This window comes from Giraffa tippelskirchi, chromosome 5 (assembly GCF_054371585.1).
Source record: "Giraffa tippelskirchi isolate mGirTip1 chromosome 5, T2T-mGirTip1v1.2.pri, whole genome shotgun sequence".
Classification (NCBI taxonomy): Eukaryota; Metazoa; Chordata; class Mammalia; order Artiodactyla; family Giraffidae; genus Giraffa; species Giraffa tippelskirchi.
The window spans coordinates 24,703,377-24,724,900 of NC_137279.1; the positions used below are offsets into that span (position 1 = coordinate 24,703,377).

A 21,524-nucleotide genomic window follows, 5' to 3' on the forward strand; every position below is an offset into this window, starting at 1 on the left:
GCGAGTCGGGAAACTATTTTAAACGGAGGAGGCGGCTGAACACGAAGTTGCCGCTTCTCAAAGGCGGGATTTCCGAGCTGGCGTTGGCCCCTGAGGGCTCAAATGGAGAGGGGCGAGGTGGGACACACTGTCCCTTGCCCTTTCCCACCGCGGGCTGAAGCAGACTCCTTATGAGCGAGGGTCGCGGAGCTGGTGGTTGAGGCAGCGGATATATCCCTTCCGGCTTGAAGTGCCGGGCTGGGCTGGCGTCTTCTTGCTGGGCTCATTTGCGTCAGTCTTGAAGCTTCTTGTGGTGGAGCGAGAGGGAATTAGGGAGGGCCAGGGGTTCCTCTGGACTTTCTCTTTGCTGTCATTTTGGCGGCTTTTTAACTTCGAGGGATTTCAGTTTCGGTGTAGTTTTGGATCCCGGCTTGAAGAATGATTCGTGAAAGGAATGGGTGACAGCGTCATCACGGCATTTTGTTGGTAAGATACTTTGTTATTGGCTCAGCCATAGCAGTGAACTTTGTGTTTTGCCGTGTCGTGTGGTCGTTACCTTTTCAATACTTGGCTGCTCAAGCGCGTTTCACAGGACCTGCTTAGCTCTGGGCTAAGCATTTGTCGCAGGCTAAAGCCAATTCTGACTCTGTTGAAACTGTTTCTTTGACTTGCTTTTAGTTGCTTTTGTTATTATAATACATAGTGGCCTGCCTCAGAATTCTGCACTTCTGCCTGTTATTAAAGTGCCTTGGTTTAGAACCCTGCCCGCCTGTAGATGACAGGAAGGAAGAAATGAGCACATCCCCTGCCTAAGGCTTGTTCTTCTAGGAGATACTTTCAAGATTGATGTTTCCTCACCTCCTCCCATCTCTATCTATAAAAGAACTGGCATCTGGCGCCAGATAAGATGGTCATTTTGAGATGTTAGTCTACCATCTTCTTGGTCAACTGGCTTTCCGAATAAAGTCATAAAATAAAGAAAATTTATTTTCTTTGTTGGAAAATAAATTGACTTCCCTGAACACCTCATCTCTGAATCATTGACCTGTCTTGTGGTGAGCAGAACGAGCTTGGATTTGGTAATACATTGGTGTTGGGGCGACTGGACTTAGGTGTTGGTGGCAAGGTACAAAGGTGATGTAAGTAAGGGTCCATTTCTTCACAGACTTAACCACAGAAAAAACAACTAAGTTGTAATTGTGTGTTCTTAATTGCAAGTGGAAGAGGAATTGAATGGGGAGCTAGCTCTGTAGATACTTGGAAGTTTCTTCTGAGGATTTGAAACCTCTAGGATTTGGTCAGACAAATGGGTGTGGAGAAGTAGTCTTAATTGGCTGTAGGTTGAATAAAAAAGTCAGGAGTAGAGGCAAACATGACAGGAGGGGAGAGCAGGAGGATGCTGAGCAGTCTAGGGTGGGAATGTGTGTTTGAGTGTAGGGCAGCGTTTCTTAACCTTTTAAAGCATCCTCTCAAGACCTTTCTTTACCCCCTTCTACCAATTACACATGCATAAAACATTTTGCATTCAACCTTAGAGGGCTGTTAGATTTTGGAAAGACCGTTTGTCCATGGATCTTGGGGTAAGAACTAAAGCAGTAAAGAGTGAACTGGAATAGGGTCAGATACTATGATCAGATAAGGTAGTGCCTTGAATCCCAGACAGAGTGTTCTGACTCAATTTATTTAGATGTGTGGGAATTGTTACGGGATCTCAAGCAAGGTAATGACAAGGTAAAAGAGGTGTCTATAGAAAAACTAGTCTTGGGTTGGGGAAAGGGGCTTGGGTTGGGAATAAGTGGCTAAAATTAAGAATGGAATTGAAGGTGATTTGAGAGGGCTAATAAATATATTTTTAAGAAATATGTCAGAATTTGATGGTAATTTGGATGTAAAACTTGAGTGAGGAGTAAAAGATGACTAAGGAGTATTTTAATGGGCAGGGAGAAAAATGAGAAGGAAGAGTTGGAATTGTTACCAAGAAACAGGATAGTTGGAGAGGAAAGATTGGTCATGAAATAATGTTTATTTAGCTTTGAACTTAATGAGTTCGAGGACACAGAAGTTCCTTGTTTTACAGGAAATTGGAAATGCAGGTGCAAAAGTATGGGGCTAGAGGAGTCATATATTGAATGAATGTTTCCTTATGGAGAACAAGTGATTTCAGAGTTTGGGGAGACACCAGCTGTTGTAACTGGAGGAAGCAAAGGAGTCAGCAAATGAATCAGAAGAAACTATAAGAAACAAGGAGGAGAAATAGTTGAGTGTTTGAAAAGAACAAGATAGCAGAAAGTTTAGAGGAATAAGGATGAGCAAACTTGATGACCCAGTAATTGTCCATGATTTTCACATAAACATTGTTGACAGTCTTCAAAGGGCAGTGGTAATCTTCAAATTGCAGTATCTTTATAGTGATAGATACATAAGAGATTGCTGAAGATATCTAGTAAAATGTTTATTAGTAAATGGAGGCAATAGTTGTATACCACATTTCCAGGAAATTGGTCTCAAAAGGAATGAGATGAATAGATTTTAAACAAAAAATGTTTAGTGTTAGGAATATGAGAATATGCTCAGCAGTGGAAGAAAAGAATCCTGTGGAGTAGAGATAAGAGATAATAGAGGTTTGAAATAAACATGGAAGATTGTGCCTAAGGGGGATGTGAAGGAATATGGAGATCAAGAATATCAGTTGATGGATTGACTTTAGAAAGCAAGTAAAAGGACTGCTTTCCTTATAGTTGGAAGGAAGAATATTAGGACAGTAAAATATTGAATCAAGATATATTTTTAACCTCTTTAATTATCAGGCAGGGCAAAAATAATCATTGTTGAGTATGGAATGAGAAAATAAAATAGATATAAATCATTTTCTGATCTTTAATGCATGGATTGGGCTATTTCACATTACTGTAGTATTAAATACTCAAGGGAAATGTTTTCTCAAAACCAATCCTTTAAGCTAGTAATCTTTCTCTCACTTTGATTGTTGTTCAGTTGCTAAGTCATGTCTGACTCTGCCACCCCGTGGACTACAGCATGCCAGGCTCCTCTGCCCTTCACTGTCTCCTGGAATTTGCTCAGATTCATGTCCATTGTGTCAGTGATGCTATCTAACCATCTCATCCTCTGCCGCCCCCTTCTCCTTTAGCCTTCAGTCTTTCCCAGCATTGGGGTCTTTCCCACTGAGTTGGCTCTTTGCATCAGGTGGCCAAAATATTGGAGCTTCAGCTTCAGTATCAGCCCTTCCAATGAATATTCAAGGTTGATTTGCTTTAGGGTTGACCCTTTTGATCTCCCGGCAGTCCAAGGGACTCTCAAAGTCTTGCAGCACCACAGTTCGAAAACATCAGTTCTTTGGCGCTTAGCTTTCTTTATGGTCCAACTCTCACATCTGTCCATTACTACTGAAAAAAGCAAAGCTTTCACTATATGGACTTCTGTTGGCTAAGTGATGTCTCTGCTTTTTAATACACTGTCTAGGTTTAATACACTCCGTCCAAAGAGCAAGTGTCTTTTAATTTCGTGTTTGCAGTCACTGTCCGCAATGGTTTTGGAGTCCAAGAAATCTGTCACTGCTTTCACTTTTTACCCTTCTGTTTGCCATGAAGTGATGGGACCAGACACCATGATCTTAGTTTTTTGAATGTTGAGTTTTAAGCCAGCTCTTTTCACTCTGCTCTTTCATCCTCATCAAGAGACTTTTTAGTTCCCTTTCACTTTTTGCCATTAGAGTAGTATCATCTGCATATCTGAGACTGTTGATATTTCTCCAGGTAATCTTGATTCCAGCTTGGGATTCATCCAGCCTGGCATTTTCCTTGATGTACTCTGCATAGAATTTAAATAAGCAGGGTGACAATATACAGCCTTGTTGTACTCCTTTCCCGATTTTGAACCTGACCTTTGTTCCATGTCTTGTTCTAATTGTTGCTTCTTGACCCACATACAGGTTTCTTAGGAGACAGATAAGGTGGTCTCGTGTTCCCATCTTTTTAAGAATTTTCCACAGTTTGTTGTGATCCACACAAAGGCTTTAGCATAGTCAGTGATACAGAAGTAGATGTTTTTCTGGAATTCCCTTGCTTTCTCTGTGATCCAGTGAATGTTGGCAATTTGGTCTCTTGTTCCTCTGCCTTCATGTACTGTTGAAACCTAGCTTGAAGGATTTTGACATCATCTTACTGGCATGTGAAATGAGCGCAATGGTACAGTAGTTTGAGCATTCTTTGGCATTGCCCTTCTTTAGAACTGGAATGAAGACTGACGTTTTCCAGTCCTGTGGCCACTGCTGAGTTTTCCAAATTAGCTGACATATTGAGTGCAGCACTGTAAAAGCATCATTTTTAAGAATTTGAAATAGCTCAGCTGGAATTCCATCACCTCCTCTAGCTTTGTTTGTGGTAATGCTTCCTAAGGCCCACATGACTTCACACTCCAGGCTGTCTGGGCTCTTGGTGAGTGACCACACCATTGCGGTTATCTGGGATCATTAAGACCTTTTTTGTATAGTTCTTCTGTGTTTTCTTGCCACCACGTCTTAATCTCTTCTGCTTCTGTTAGGTCCTTGCTGTTTCTGTCCTTTATCATACCCATCCTTATGTGAAACATTCCCTTGGTATCTCCAGTTTTCTCTCACCTAGATAGACTTTAATGTTTTTTTGAAATTTATAGCATTTCTCTTTTAAAAGGCGTCAAATTTAGTCAGGCTTTTTTTGTCTTGAAATTGATGCCTACTGAAAAGCAGCATGAAACAAGGAGGTAAGAGCACCTACTCTGGTGTTAAGACTGTCTGTATTTAAATTCTGGCTTTTGCATCTTTAACTGCATGACTTTGGCAAGTTACTTAGTTTCTTTGTCTTTCCATCTGTCAGCTGGGAATATAATAACTCACTTCATAGGATTGTTAAAGGGTTTAGAAAAGTACCTGGCACATGATGAATACTCAGTAAATGTTAGCAATTATTCCAAAAAACAAATTTGAAAAAGAAAATATTCTCTGTAAGTGATATTGATTGAAATTCCCTTTTGAATAGAAAATTCTGTACGAATTTAAAGCTAGACTGCTTTACAGTGGCTGCTATTTAAATTGTATGGTATATGATCTTCCTCTGGGCATTATCTTAGCTTTGAGAACTATGTATTTAATTTATGTATGGAGTTTTGTGTATGGAGTGTGTCGTATTTTGACCTGATGAAATTTAAATATAGTAATAAAAATTTTTTAAAGGGTAACCACGCCAATTGTAGTTTATTTGCTAAGAGTCCAACTCTTGTGGCCCCATGGACTGTAGGACGCCAGGCTCTATAGGATTATCCAGACAAGAATACTGGAGTAGGGTGCTGTGCCCTCCTTCATGGGATTTTCCTGACCCTCATCCCTTGCATTAGCAGGTGGATTCTTTACCACTAGTCGCCAGGGACGTGCAACTGTGCCAGTACTTGGGAATAATTTTTATAACTTTTAAATCATAACTCCTTTCAATTTCGGGATTCTATGAAATAATTCTGTTCAATTAAACCAATACTTCCTTAACAAAAAAGTATTCAGTATTATAGCAGGGTAATTATACAAGAGAAATATAAAGAGCACAGTTTCAAAATAGTTTAATCTTACCGGGAAAAGAGGAAATGCACACCAGAAAAATAGTACAAGGAAGTAAATGAATTTGGGCCAAAATTAGTGGTATAGACTAGGTGATCAAAGAGCTATATGGGCTGGTTTAGTCGCTAAGTCGTGTCTGACTCACTGTGACCCCAAGGACTGTAGCCCACCAGGCTTCTCTGTCCATGGGATTTCCCAGGGAAGAGTACTGGAGTGGGTTGCCATTCCTTGTCCAAGGGATCTTCCTGATCCAGGGATCAAACCTGTGTCTCCTGCTTTGGCAAATGGATTCTTAACCACTGAGCCACTGGGGATGGGCTGGTGTATTATTCATCTCCAAAGACTTTGTAGAATATTCTTGAGTGATTTTGTTAGACTCGTCTAGAGGGCTTTGGGGCTTTTTCAAAATATTTACCCCTGAGACCTCATTCTATACACACATGTACACTGGTTCCAGGAATGAGCCACTGATACAGACACAGACAGAAGTGTGTAACATAGGACTTCTGGGGGGAAAATGGTTAACAAAACCATGCTGTTTGAAAGGGGATTCAATTCAAACATAGTCTTAGTGGAGATGGAATGGAAAAAGAATACCTGAGATAGGGAATATAGTTGATAGGCAGACACATGAAGATGAAAATGTGTTTATGTCTAGGAGAATGGTAAGAACAAGCTGAATTATGAATTAAAGAGTACCCAGCAGAAGAGAATTTCTCTCACCACTGTAAAGTGTTTGTACAGGTGACTAATAAGAAAGTGTCATTTCTTTCTGTTTGTTTTGTTTTTGTTTTTTCATTATTTTAAAAGTGCCATTTCTGAAAAATGGATGGCCCTCAGATATGGAACGCTCGGTTGTGGTAATAAGACCCAGTTAAGGAAGTAGCTTTGGGAATGAATGGGGAAACTGAGAAAGAAAAAATGCAAAAGAATATGCTTTATGACTGTGTGTTAAAAAGTAGAAGTCGGAGACTACTTAAACAAATTTAAATTAACTTAGAAAGTTGATAGGAATTTGAAAATGGACCAGCTAGCTTTTAGAAGGAGAATGGAAGGAGCTGAATTTAGTTTTGAACATGCTGTGTTTGAGGTATCAGATGCCATCTTATCAGGTATAAGATGTTCATGAAGATAGCCTGTTAGCCAATGAGAAATACAAGACTTGGTTAGAAAGTCAAAACTTGAGGCAGAGAGAGGGAAGGAGGGAGAAAGAATCCCTTTACAGTAGGGAGAAGAATCAGTGAAACTACGAGCATGAATTAACTTCTTAGTGTTTGGAATTCTGGTTTTATTTCTTTTTATGCAGACCATGGATTCTTATGATGCACCAGAATTGACTCCTAGACAAGATGCTTCCTCAAGGTTTAAAGATTCTTTTATAGGCGCCACCCCTCTGCAGAAACGATTAGAATCAGTCAGGAAGCAGACTTCATTTATCCCAACTCCACCACGAAGGAAAATCCCCCAGTGTTCACAACTGCAGGTATGTTTTTTGTGTTCCTTCGTGTTACCAGTAACTGAGAATGTGAACCAAACATTTAAATTTTTGTTACTATTTATTATATATATTATAAATATTTGTTACTAAAAGATACTTTCAGTATCTTCTTACTCCCTCAAGTAATAAATGAGAAATAGTTAAAACAATTATTTGTACTATGAGTGCCATATGTTTTTTAACTTCCTTTAATTTGGAATGTTTCCACAATATTTTGTTTTTATGACATTGACAGTTTTGAAGAATATGTTTCCTCCTCTTCCATTTTTAAATAGAATGTCCCTCATTTTATATTGGGTACTGGAGTGGATTGCCAGGCCCTCCTCCAGGGGATCTTCCCAACCCAGGGATCAAACCCAGGTCTCCCGCATTGTAGGCGGATTCTTTACCGTCTGCGCTGCCAGGGAAGCAATACAAAATGAGAAATATTGTATTTGTCTGATGTTTTCTCAAGATTAGACTGAAGTTATGTATCGCTAACTGGAATATTGTATAGGTGCTGCTGTGTCCTTTTTGGGGGAATAACACCTGATAGCACATAGGTGATGTTAATTTTGATCACACTGTTAGAAAGTGTTGCCCCCAAATTACTGTTTTATTCCCCCTGCAACTAATAAGCAGTCTGTGGGGAGACCCTTTAAGATAATACATATACCTTGTGCTTTGTCAAAATTTCACCTTAAACTTAACATCCCTTATCCACTGATGTTTTTTGCCTGATCCTATTTTTAAAAATTATTTATTTAAGTTTTATTTATGTTTTAATTTTTTCAGTCTTATTGGTTATCTTTTTAAAATTAGTATTTATTGGAGTATAAATTGAGTATAAAGTTGCTTTACAACATTGTGTTAGTTTCTGTTGTACAGCAAAGTGAATCAGCTATATGTATACATATGTCCCCTCTTTTTTGGATTTCCTTCCCATTTAGGTCTCCACAGAGCATTGAGTAGAGTTGCCTAATTCCATCTTTATCATGACGGTTGCAAAATAATGGCTTTCCATCTCTATTTGCTCCGAATTTTCCAGCTAGCTTTTGGTATTGTGTTTTAGGCCCGTCTCATTTCTATTCCATTTATTTATCCATTTATCAGTATGGATTCATTAAATCTTGTTTATTTATTATTTTAAATTTATTTTTTTATTGGGGTATAATTGCTTTACAATGTTGTTAGTTTCTGCTGTACAACAAAGTGAATCAGCTATGTGTGTGTGTGTATATATATCTCTCCACTCCCTCTTGGACCTCTCCTTACCCCATCCCACCCATCTAGGTCACAACAGAGCACTGAGCTGAGCTCCCTGTGCTACACAGTAGGTTTCCACTAGGTATCTCTTTTATACATGGTAGTGCACATATGTCAGTCCCAGTCGCCCAGTTCATCCCAGCTCCCTCTCCCCGCCATGTCCACATGTCCTTTCCCTACATCTGCATCTCTGTTCCTGCCCTGCATATAGCATCTGTACCATTTTTCTAGATTCCACATACATTGGTTAATATATGATATTTATTTTTTTCCTTCTGATTTACTTCAGTCTGTATGACAGATGCTAGGTCCATCCATGTCTCTACAGATGACCTGATTTCATTCTTTTTTATGGCTGAATAATATTCCATTGTATATATGTACTATATCTTAATTCATTTGTCAGTGGACATTTAGCTTGCTTCCACGTCCTGACTATTGTAAACTGTGCTGCAGTGAACATTGGGTCTTTCTGAAGTATGGTTTTCTCAGGATATATGCCCAGGAATGGGATTGCTGGGTCATATGGTAGTTCTGTTTTTAGTTTTTTTAAGGAATCTCCATACTGTTCTGTATAGTGGTTATATCAATTTACATTCCCACCAACAATGCAAGAGGGTTCCCCTTTCTCCACACCCTCTCCAGCATTTATTTATTTATTTATTTTTAACAACTGATTATCAGTTTATTAAAAAGTTTGATTTAGGCATCAGCAGTGGTGACTTCCACCTCGACTCTTGCAAGGTTCAGTACTGATGGAAGTGATCTGCTTGACAGTCTCACAGGGACTGTGCAGATCAATGAGTCGCTTGTGGATCCTCATCTGAAATTGATCCCAAGTCTTAGAACCTTCACCACAAGGAGTTTTCCTTGTAGTTATTCTCAGAGTCTTGGTAGGCATCTGAAGAGGTTCTTTCACTTTGACATTCTTTTCCTTCACACCTCTGATCAGGTAGGCACATTCCTTTTCTAGAGACTTCAGGCTGCAACTGGTGAGGGTAATCCTAATTCAGTGAATGGCCACCTCTGGCTCCATAGGAATCTTGCTGGTGCCTTTAAAGGCCGTGGCTGTGGTGCGGCTTCCTGACCAACTTGTTCGTCCACAGGAGCGAACAGTGGTGAATCATGAGCAGGGGCAGGTGACATGGGCTCTGCTGCAGTGGCAACCGTGTCTTCTTCAAAGAGTCAACATTTAATACTTAGAGATTTTTTTGATGACGGCTATTCTGACCAGTGTGAGGTGATACCTCATTGTAGTTTTGTTCTGCATTTCTCTAATAATTAGTGATATTAAGCATCTTTTCATGTGTCTCTTGGCCATCTGTATATCTTCTTTGGAGAAATGTCTATTTAGGTCTTCTGCCCATTTTTTTTGATTGGATTGTTTTTTTATTTTAATATTGAGCTTCATGAACTGTTTGTATATTTTGGAGATTAATCCCATGTAGTTGCTTTGTTTGCAAATATTTTCTCCTGTTCTGAGGGTTGTCTTTTTGTCTCACTTGTGGTTTTCTTTGCTATGCAAAAGCTTTTTAAGTTTAATTAGGTCCCATTTGTTTATTTTTGTTTTTGTTTTAATTATTGCAGGAGGTGGATCAAAAAAGATCTTGATGTGTTATGTCAGAGAGTTCTTGCTGTGTTTTCTCCTTTGTCATTGGTCTTACATTTAGGTCTTTAATCCATTTTGAGTTTATTTTTGTGTATACTGTTAGGGAGTATTCTGATTTCATTCATGTGAATTCCTGTTTGGTTTTTTTTTAATTTTTCTAATTCCTTACTAAATTATTTTGGTGTTTATATTGTCCCAGATTTGTCTAGTGGCAATATGCTCTTTTGATCATTCATTAAAAAACCCTAAACCTTGTATGTAACATTCATAATTTGTAATTTTGTTGAAGCATGAAATAAAGCCCTAGTGAATACAAGTTTGATGGATGCTTCTGAGTCACTTAGCAAGAAGTCTGACCAATCAGTCACCCACACCTTCCTTATAACTTTGTTTTCTTTTCTCTGTTGTAGGTCTAGTATCTTTTGGGATATGGGAAAATTTTGCTTCTTTATGAAAACTTCCTTAAAAATTCCTAGTCCTGGTAATGAAAGTGATAGCTTTTAACCAGAAAACAGAGATTGTATATAAATTCAAGAATGGAATGTCCAGTTCAGTGTTTCCTTTTCTCTATGTGATACAAATAATTTTACCACATCTTTTTTTGGTTGCACCAATGGGCTTGTGGGATCGTAGTTCCCTAACCAGAGTTTGAACCTGGGCCCCTGCAGTGAAAGCACCAAGTCCTAACCCCTGGACTGCCAGGGAATCTCCCCCCAACCTTTTTTGCTGCAAATATTTTGATAGTAATAAGAAAAAAGTTTTATAACTTTTCCATGAGTACTTCAGTCAGGACACATATTTTTGTCAAGTGGACAGCTGTGGTGAAAGTTCTAAAAGAGAGGTGGAACTGTGAGACTATATCAGGAAGTATGGATTCTATAGAAAATTTCAATTCAGGATAAAACTAGGAGCTTATATGGGGGTGTATATGAAGACCCTTGACAATGCCATAGGGCCAGTACAAATGAACTATTTTGTTTTTGATGGTACCTGTGATTCCAAAAATCACGACAAGTACATAATGTCAGATAATAATAAATGCTGTGGAAAAAAAAAAACATGTTAAGGAGATTCATAGTGACAAAGTTGGAATGGATGCAGGTGCTGCTTTAGATAGGGTCCCTCTTGAGTGACATTCGGGCAGAGACCTGAAGAAAGGAAAGGGCCATGTCCTGTAAACACTCTGGGAAGAACATCAAAAAGGGAAGGCACAGCAGATGCAAAAGTCTGTTCAAAGATCTTCAAAGAGTCCTACAAACTCAGTTTGACTGGAATGCAAAGATCAGGTACCCAGTAACAGATCTATATTAAATACTTAAAATACTGTGATTAAATTCTTAGTTTCCAAGTTCTTTTTTTATTTTATTTATTTATTTATGACTGCACTAGCACAGGGGCTTAGTTGCTCTGTGGCATGTGGAATCTTCCCAGACTGAACTGGTGTCCACTGTATTGCAAGGCAGATTCTCAGCCACTGGGCCACCAGAGAAGCCCCTAATGTTTCCTTATTGTCTGACTTCTTTTGTCTTGATTTTTTTTAGGAAAATGTTGATCCTCAAAAGTTTGCATTCCTTCTGCATAAACAGTGGACTTTATATAGTTTAACTCCATTATATAAATTCTCCTATACTAATTTCAAAGAGTACTCTAAACTTCTGAATGCATTTATTGCTGCTGAAAAGCAGAAAGGACTTGCTGTGGAAGTGGGAGACGACTTCAACATCAAAGTGATTTTCTCTACTCTCGTGGGAGTGAAAGGAACACCAAGAGATCCTGAAGCATTTCTTGTCCAGGTATATCGTGAAAGCCGTACTTGCTTCCTAGGAGAAACGAATGTGCATTGTTTTAATTTAGAAATTGTACTATATTCTTACTATTTGTAAAATTCTTAAGTGTGTGATTTATAACCTATGTTATATCTTGTTTGATCAAATTATAGCAATTAGATTTTTCCTTTTACAATATAATCATGTTTCTTTTAAGAAAACTTAAATATTTAAGTACAAACAAAGTTAAAAACTACTGTATAACATTTTGGTATACATCTGTTTGGCAATAGACAATCTGAGTAGACCTAGGCCTAGTAAAGAAATGGAGTCAATAATTAATAACCTTCCAAAACAGAAAGCAACAGGTCTGGATGGGTTCACTGGTGAATTCCACCCAACATTTAGAGAAAAGGTTATACCAGTTTCCTACAAGCTTTTTCAGAGGCTAGAAGCAGAGGGAATACTTTCTAAGGGGAGGGCCAGGATCACCCTAATACCAAAGCTAGGCAAAAGACATTGTAAGAAAACTGCAGACTCCATCATGAACCTAGATACGTTTGTTTGGCTATCTGTACCTATTAAAATTGTGATCATATTATCCATACTTTTGCGATATGATTATGGCTTTTTTTTTTAAACTAATAATCTGCACTGTAACTAGTTAAATCATGTCATTTTGAGTAACTAAATGTAAATTTTGCATTTTTGTAAATTTATCTGTATATTTCTATGGTTTTTACTGGGATTAAAATCCTAGAAGTAGATATATCATACCATATTACTCTTAGAAATGTAACACTTTATATTCCTTCCTATATGTAGTGTATAAAAGTAGTATGACTATCATTTGTTTTATTGATAAACCAGATTTATTTTATTATTTATGCCTGCTACTTCTGTTTCTGCTGAGTTAACTCATTTTAGTCATTGATAAGTTCTGAAACAGCTGAAATTTTGTTTGTTCGATCAGGGGTCAGCAAACTATGACCTGAAGCCCACGTATAGCCTGCTGCTTGGCTTTGTAAGTTATGTTTTCTTAAAATAGATCCCCTTTCATTTGTTTCCATATTGTCTATGGCTGCTTTTGTGTTACAACAACAGAGTTGAGTAGTTGCTACAGAGACCATATGGCTTGCAAAGCCTAAAGTATTTACTTTCTGTCTGACCCTCTACAGAAAAGGTTTGCTGACCCCTGGTATAGATCATGGAATTGGCAAAGATTTCAGGATTACTGGGATTAGGTTCAGCTTCATATAACAGAAAGTCTAAATAACAGTGAATTAAAGATGATAGAGGTTTAGTTATCTTGCAAAAAAGTGTCTAGAGGTAAGCTTTTCAAGGCTGATAAATGCTTCATGAAATTAATAATAATCTAAGCTCCTTCTGTCTTCTCTGTCATCCTTGGTGCATGGCTTCCATGCTTATTATGGTCTCACTGTAATCTAAATTGGCTCCTGGAGTTCTAAATATTATGTGTAAGTTCAAGGCAAGGAGGAGGAGGATGGGAAGGGCAGACAGGTTGCCTGCCACTCAGTAAATCTTGAATGAGACTTGCTGAGAGCCAACAATAACTTCTCTTTACATCCCAGTTGGAAGGGAGACTAGAAATTTTTTTTAGTAGGTATTTTGCCAGCCCAAGTAAAATCTCTCTATTATTGTGAAAGGAAAAATAGATACTGGGTAGATAATTAGCAGTCTCTGTCAAGTAAAGCAGTTGATGCCTTAAGAAGTTACATGGTTTGCATGTCATCGGGCAAGCAAATATTCTTGTGAGAAATAGAAATGACCTCTTGAATTCCTAGTGTAGTATCCTAATAGTTTTCAAATTAAATCTATTTCTTGACAGAGTTACAGGACTTTTAGATTATGAAAATATGATAGACATACTATATCTGGGCTTTAAAGTATTTGAAAGTCTCTCATAACTTTTTGAACAAGGAGGAGAATGGTCAAAGTAATTGTTTACATGATTGTCTCTAAAGGGATATAATATAGGGCTGTGATCTTCACCTTGTCCTGGTTGAACTTAAATTAAAACTTGTATAACTATCTGAAAGGTATGTTTGTTATATAATTTACAGATTTGACTTTTGAGGGGGTTAGTCAATCTACTGGAAAGTATAATCAAGATTCTGGAAGATCTGAATGGATTGGCACAGTGGGCCAAATTGAAAGAGATTAAAATTTTAGTAGATATAAGTTTACTGCCTTAGTATAAGTTGTGGGGGGTGGGGGATTTACTTATTAACAACGAAAATGAGTATGTAGGGCTAATTTATGTAACACTTTCAACTAAAAACCAGAAAACTACTACAATCTAAGGTTAGATTAGTAGGAGTATAATATAGGTTAAAGGTGGTAACAGTCCTGTAATCAGACGTTTTTGAAGTAATTATGTTCACTTATGAATGACTCCTGTGCCAAAGGATTTCAGAGAAGTGTGTCCAAATAGTGTGAGAACTTAAATGTATGTCATAGGAAGAATGGTTGCAAAACTGGAGATACTGATCTTGGCAGCATATGATAGAGACCGTCAAATATTTGCAGGGCTTTTTCTGTAGAAGAGAGATTAGATCAGATTTGATCTATATGCATGTAAGGAAAAAAGTAGGACCAGTGGTTAGAAACTACGGAGCCTAACACACGAAAGAGTATTTTAAGTTGATAGAGCTGCCTTAGGAAATAGTGACATCTTTCCCAGTGGAAAATTCCAGCACATTGGATCTGGTGGCCTTTTACTTTATAGTCCCTTCTCAGGTTGAGATTTTTTTTTCGGGATGCTGTACCTGATTATACCAATAAGGTATACCAAAAGGTATTCCTTTTTTTGCATTTGGTTGCACCAAGATCTTACCATATACCTTGTCCTAGTCAGAATATCAGGAGAAAGGTCAATTAACTTGAATAAACCCTAATAATGATTAGGGAGACTATTCTCTGTATGGTTTTTGGCAGGCAATGTTAATTCAACATATCTTCTTATTTTTAAATATACTATATTAATTAATGCTGGGAAGATGTAATTTAGGAGTAAATGTACTTTTGTTTTTTATTTATTTATTTTTGGGTATGTTGCTATACAAGGATCTTTATTGCTATGTGAGGGCTTTCTCCAGTTTTGGCGAGTTGGGGTTATTCTCTAGTAGGTAGTGTGAGGGCTTCTCATTTTATGGCTTCTCTTGTTGCAGAGCATGGGCTCTAGGGCACAGATACAGTGGTTGTGGCTCATGGGATTAGTTGCCCCAAGGCATGTGAAATCTACCCTGGCCAGGGATCCAACCCCTGTCCCGTGCATTGGTGGGCGGATTCTTAACCACTGGACCACCAGGAAAGTCCAGAATAAATGTACTTTTGAATTTAATGAACCTATTTGATTTTCCTTCATAGATTCTGTCAAAATCTCAATTGCCATCTGAGCACAAAGAAGGGAAAGTGTTGTGGACTGGTTGGTTCTGCTGTATATTTGGAGACAGTATTCTGGAGACTGTTTCAGAAGATTTCACCTGTCTCCCCTTATTCCTTGCGAATGGTGCAGAGACTAATACAGCTATAATTGGAACCTGGTTTCAGAAAACTTTTGACTGTTACTTCCGTCCGTTAGCAATCAGTGCATTTAATCTTTCCTGGATGGCTGCTATGTGGACTGCATGCAAAATGGACCATTATATGGCCACTACTGAATTTCTTTGGTCTGTACCCTGTAGCCCTCACAGTCTGGACATTTCTTATGCCATACATCCAGAAGATGCAAACGCTTTATGGGACAGTGTTCACAAAACACCTGGGGAAGTTACCCAGGAGGAAGTTGACTTGTTCATGGACTGCCTGTATTCACATTTCCATAGGCATTTCAAAATTCATTTATCAGCCACAAGATTGATTCGTGTTTCAACATCTGTAGCTTCAGCACATACTGATGGAAAAATAAAGGTTAGTTTGAACAAATCTAGTTAAGTTATTTTTCCTTATTTTTGCATAGTTTTCAGAATGCATGGTTAATTATATTTTCCACATTGAAGAAATGCTTTGGAATACTCAATTCAATTTCATGAAGTCTTTATATATTTTTAAATTTTACTTCCATATGCTCACATTCTAATAAGTATATTTTCAAACTATTTTATATAGTGTGTTCATATCTATCTGTGAATATGAGGGTGGCCCTGTTTTATCTGGTCTATTTTAAGAACCTCTCTTAATGATGTAAGACAGTAATTGTGGTTCCTAGGTTCAAATAATGCCATGATGATAGCTAACATTTGTCAAGCACTAACTGTGCCAAGCATTATTAAGCATTTTTATACATATTGTCCCATTTACTTTTTACAACAACCTGCTTGCATAGGTTGTAAAGAGGAAATTGTGGCACAGAGGATAAGTAGGCTCCCTCAGAATCAACAGCTATTAAGTGGAGTTGAAATTTAAACCCAGGCCTCTGACTCAAAAGCTTATATACTTTTAACTGCAACACTGTACTGCCTCTCAGAAGTTTGAAATTAATGTGTTAACTAAGTTTCTGCCTCTGGTTTGCATCGTGTATACTTTTGAGAGGTGGCCCTAGTGGTAAAGAACCCGCCTGCCAAAGTAGGAGACATAAGAGACGTGGGTTCAATCACTAGGTCAGGAAGATCCTCTGGAGGAGGACATGGCAACCCACTCCAGTATTCTTGCCTGGAAAATCCCATGGACAGAGGAGCCTGGTGGACTACAGTCCATTGGGTCGCAAAGAATCGGACACGGCTGAAGCGACTTAGCACGCGTGTACATACCTTTGAGAAGGAAGCTATGAAACTCTTTCTAGAAAGTGGAGATATATAAGTCCAAGGGGTTCATAGATACCCTTCCCCCACCTCCCCCTCTTTAGGCAGGTAGGTGGCTAATCAGTGGAAGTCAGGATAAATAAGAACCTTAATCTAATTCCTTCTAAGCACCATTGACTAATAGTTGCAAATTTATTAAAGTCATTCATCTTTATTAAGTAGTCTGTTTGGCTTAGAATAACAATAGTATGGGTTCCTATTCATAGCTTAGCTTATAGATACGAAATTTAAAATAAGCCTGGAATATTTATCAAATATCAAACTACATTATTATAATTAATTGTATTTTAATTTAAATGTCTTTTTTTCCCCCAGATTTTGTGTCATAAATACCTTATTGGAGTGCTGGCGTATTTGGCAGAACTGGCGATTTTTCAAATTGAGTGAGGTCTTGTGGGGACTAAAGTTATGGATTAAATACCTTTTTCTCACTGACTACCTAATTGCTATGCTGAGAGGGACTACAGGAGAAATCGGCTTCTATCCATCTGTTTTCCTCACAGTGCCTTGGAGTTACCCAGATGAAAGCCAAGAAGGATCTAGAAGAACAAAGAAGGTGGTTGTGGATGAACCATAGCCAGGTGCCTGTGTAATAGTCATGATCGTCTGGGATTCTAGTTCTAGAATATGCTGAGTTGTTAATTTGTTGGCCATCTTCCTCACAAATATATGTTTATTATGCCAAACTTCTTAGGGTTCAAATCAAATACCTCTAATACTGAATATTTCTGGTTTGCATCTTTAAAACCTTTAATCCCTATTTTTAAGCATTTTAGACTTGCATTCAGAGAGATTTTCTGTCTTCTACAGACATTTTCCTAGCATCATTTTGCTGTAGACAACTGGCAATCAAAATCCACTCCAAAGGAAACTAAAGTTGCTCTCCTTTTTAAGCCACTAATATGCTTCTGTTTTTAACTGTTTAATTCTTATTGCAATGTTGAAGTAAATATTCAGTTTTAAAACAAAATCTTGTGTTTGTTTATCAGTGTCTTGATGGCAAACCTTTAATTAGTGTCCCAGGAATGGGAAGTTACGGGTTTTTTCTCTATAAAGGTTACACAATGACTATGTGGAATCATACAAATCAGAGAGTTGAAAGACAGCTGTGAGTCTCTTCTGCGGGCAGGGATTATATTATGTAACTTTCATGTCCTTAATTTTGTTTTAGCACAGTGCTTACTAAATATCTGTAGATTAAGTGAATTAATTTTAACCTCTTCCATTTTACAGATGAAAACTGCAAAATCATGCAACATAGACTTGCACAAGATGTTATGTCTGAAACTTCTTTTTACTCACTGAGCAGAGGAAGATTTTGTTTTAACTTAAGAGAAAATGTTTTTTAAAATCTTCTTGGAAAGAAAATAACTTTAATAGGCTGTCATTAAAAAACAAAGACTAACTTCTGGAATGGGGTATTATTTCACATATACTAGGAACAGCAGAGGTAGTGAAACAAGCATGGGCTTTGGAGTCAGACATTCCTTGATTCAACTAATATTAAGATCCTACTCTGTACTTAGAATTGTATCGGGTTATAAGAGGTTTCGGAGAAGGCAATGGCACCCCACTCCAGTACTCTTGCCTGGAAAATCCCATGGACGGAGGAGCCTGGTAGGCTGTAGTCCATGGGGTCGCTAAGAGTCAGACATGACTGAGCGACTTCACTTTCACTTTTCCTGTTCATGCACTGGAGAAGGAAATGGCAACCCACTCCAGTATTCTTGCCTGGAGAATCCCAGGGACGGCGGAGCCTGGTGGGCTGCCGTCTGTGGGGTCGCACAGAGTTGGACACGACTGAAGCGACTTAGCAGCAGCAGCAGCAGCATAAGAGATTTAGTAGTGAGGATAAAAAAGAGCCTTGTCTTATAGAAATTATATTCTAGTAGAGGAAGGCAAAAAAGTAATTTTAGGTAGAGATAAATGCTATAAATAAAGCAGTGCAATAAGAAGAATGACTGGGATGGGGCCTATTTTATATACACTTGTCAAACATTGTCTCTCTGAGGAGGTGACATTTGAGCTGAGTCCTGAATAATGAGAGAGAACCAGCTGTATGAAGATCTGAGGAAGTGTGTGCTAGACAGGTGAAACTGCAAGAGCAAAGGCCTTGAGAAAGGTAAGAGCTTGGCTTCTTTGAGGAATAAAGGAAGTCTGTGTGGCTGGAGCATAGGGAGTATGGGTGGAGCAGCATGAGATGAAACTAAAGAGATTGTGCAGCAGAGACTTATTTATGCCATGGTGTTATATCTCCCAGTTTTCGCCTGGGCATGCGGCTGCCCAGAATAAAGATGACATTTTTTAGCTTTTCTCAGGTGGGTATAGTCAAATGACCGAGTTCTGACCTATGGCATAAAAATGCAAGTGTTGTATAGATCTTCTAGGAGTCTTCTTAATAAACAGGCATGCACCCCTTGCCCTTTTCTTATTTTTCCAATTTTGCTGTTTGGAATGCATATAATGACTGGTTCTCTAGCTGCTTTTTTAGGTCACTAGGGTGAGTGTAAAGTCCTAGGGATGGCAGAGTATGGCCTGGAAAGAGTTTGTGCCCTGAGGACTCTTTTTGGCTATGCTTGGTCTTGGGCCTTCCCAGATGGCTCAGTGGTAAAGAATCTGCCTGTCAATGCAGGAGACATGAGTTTGATCTCTGGATCTGGAAGATCCCCTGGAGGAGGAAATGGCAACCCATTACAGTATTCTTGCCTGGAAAATACCATGGACAGAGGAGCCTGGTGGGCTGCACTCCATGGGGTTGCAAAGAGTCGAAAATGACTGAGCACACATACACACTTGCTGGGTCTTGGTTGAGGTCCGTGGACTCTTCATTGCAGCACACAAATTTTTCTAGTTGTGGTGAGGTTTTCTCTAGTTGTGGCACGCGGGCTTAGTTGCCCTAAGGTGTGTAGGGTCTTAGTTTCCCAACCAGGGGTCCCAGTCAGCTGCACTGGAAGGCTGATTCTTATCCTCTGGACCACCAGGAAAGTCCCCCTTAGAACTTGAAGCTGAACCCCAGTGCCATTCTTGGATGGTCTTTCTCCAGACTTACGTATCAGAGATGTAAACTTCTACCTTGTTTAAGCTCTTGTTACTTTGGTTCTCTTGCTCATAGTCCAAACCTAATTCTAAGTGATAGAGGAGGGATCCACATCATTTAAATTTTTACTGGTACTGTGAGGAAACTGGATTTTATTCTAAATGCAATGGAGAGCTACTGACGTTTTAAGCAGAAGAGTTAATGTGACCCAATTTGTATCTTGAAAGATTTTATAAGATATAATGGAGAAAGAATTGTAGGTACACAAGAGTGGAAAAGGGAAAAAAAATTGCTAGAAATGGTACTGCCTCATGGGAAGTTAGCAATATCTAGCAAAATTATGTGTGATTTTACCCTTTGGGTAGCAATCCCACTTGTGGGATTCTGTCCCCAAAATTCACTAGCAAAAATAAAAACTGAAGTGGGAATGAAGCTATTTATTACAACAGTATATGTAATAGCAAGACTGAAAAAAAATCCAAATGCTCATCAGAGAGGGATTGCTGCTGCTGGTACTGCTAAGTCGCTTCAGTCGTGTCCGACTCTGCGCAACCCCATACACGGCAGCCCACCAGGCTCCCCCGTCCCTGGGATTCTCCAGGCAAGAACACTGGAGTGGGTTGCCATTTCCTTCTCCAATGCATGAAAGGAAAAGTGAAAGTGAAGTCGCTCAGTCGTGTCCGACTCTTTGCGATCCCATGGACTGCAGCCTACCAGGCTCCTCCGTCCATGGGATTTTCCAAGTGAGAGTACTGGAGTGGGTTGCCATTGCCTTCTCCACAGAGAGGGATTGGTTGAATAAATTGTGAGATGTCTGCATAGTGAATTACTATGTAGTTATAAAAGGGTTTGAGGAAGATAGCTAATACTGCCGTGGAGTTATCTCTAGGATATAGTTAAGTGAAAGAACAAGATGAAGACAGAGTGTACAGTATGCTTTTATGGAAGGAATGGGGTGGAGAATATGACTGTGTATGTGTATTTCCTTCCATTTTCAGAAACAATGGAAGGATAAACCAAAAACTAGTAAAAGTGATTGCTAGTGGAATGAGGGGAACCAACTGAGTAGAGAGGGGACAGGAATAAATTTAGAAGTTTTCTGAATATTCCTTGCTTATAGTTTGGAACCATCTAAGTATTTTATATAATTACAAAACAAAATTGGATCAAAATGAAAAAAAATCCTTAAAACCTGAAAACGAACCTAACTATATGATGTTTAGGCCATAAACATACAGAGAATTATTTTTAGAATCTCTAAATCCTTGTATTTTGACTATACATTGTGAGTGGGCTATATCCTAGGGAAAGATTCCCAGCAAAGGAATCTTAAATTGCATTCAGTTACCTTATTATTAATAATATCAGTATTGTTATACCCATATTCACAGGTGGCTCAGTAAAGAATCACCTGCAATGCAGGTGACATGTGTTCAATCCCTGGGTTGGGAAGATCTCCTGGAGAAGGAAATGGCAACTCTCTCCAGTATCCTTGCCCAGAAAATCCCATGGACAGAGGAGCCTGGCAGGCTATAATCCATGGGGTCACACATTTGGACATAACTTAGCAACTAAACAACAACAACATTGTTATTTTATCACTATTCATAATAGAATATATGTAATTATAACAATGTTAGAAACTAAGATTTTCAGTGTACGAGTGTAGAATTTAACACAATTATAAAATCAAGTAGAAACTCTGTAATGTTAAATTTGAATTGGAAATAACAGAGCTCATTTATTTTTGAAGTGGAGAAATTTTAAATCTGATGAATCCCAATTTGTCAATTTTTTTTCCTGTTGTGTTTTGTGCTTTAGGTGTGATATGTAAGAAATCATTGCTTAGTTCAAGGTCCCAAAGATTTATTCCTATGTTTTCTTATAAGAATTTTATAACTTTGGCTTTTAAATTTAGATCTATAATACATTTTGAATTTTTATGTATGGTGTGAGGTAAGCATT

General features: G+C 38.4%; 1 protein-coding gene, 1 long non-coding RNA gene and 1 pseudogene across 5 annotated transcripts; 1 reads left to right on the forward strand and 2 right to left on the reverse strand.

The window, feature by feature from the left end:
• The first annotated feature begins 2 nt into the window (after positions 1–2).
• Positions 3–17,492, forward strand: CENPL (centromere protein L). 4 transcript variants are annotated; one of them, XM_081493758.1, is made up of 6 exons: positions 3–117; positions 4,721–4,737; positions 6,888–7,064; positions 11,475–11,726; positions 15,090–15,632; positions 16,838–17,492. In XM_081493758.1, the coding sequence occupies exons 3-6, from the start codon at positions 6,891–6,893 to the stop codon at positions 16,907–16,909; spliced, it is 1,041 nt and encodes a 346-aa protein (XP_081349884.1). In that variant the 5' UTR covers positions 3–117; positions 4,721–4,737; positions 6,888–6,890; the 3' UTR covers positions 16,910–17,492. The 4 variants fall into 4 exon arrangements, with proteins under 4 accessions (XP_081349884.1, XP_081349883.1, XP_081349882.1 ...); XM_081493757.1 differs by lacking the exon at positions 4,721–4,737 and having other exon boundaries at positions 3–465; XM_081493756.1 differs by lacking the exon at positions 4,721–4,737.
• Positions 9,027–10,528, reverse strand: LOC145507409 (small ribosomal subunit protein uS10 pseudogene; annotated as a pseudogene).
• LOC145507346 (uncharacterized) lies at positions 11,283–17,113 on the reverse strand. The gene is made up of 2 exons (XR_014054787.1): positions 16,856–17,113; positions 11,283–11,753 (listed from the first exon to the last, which is right to left on the reverse strand). It is a non-coding gene; the product is annotated as an uncharacterized LOC145507346 (long non-coding RNA).
• Positions 17,493–21,524: the final 4,032 nt, after the last annotated feature.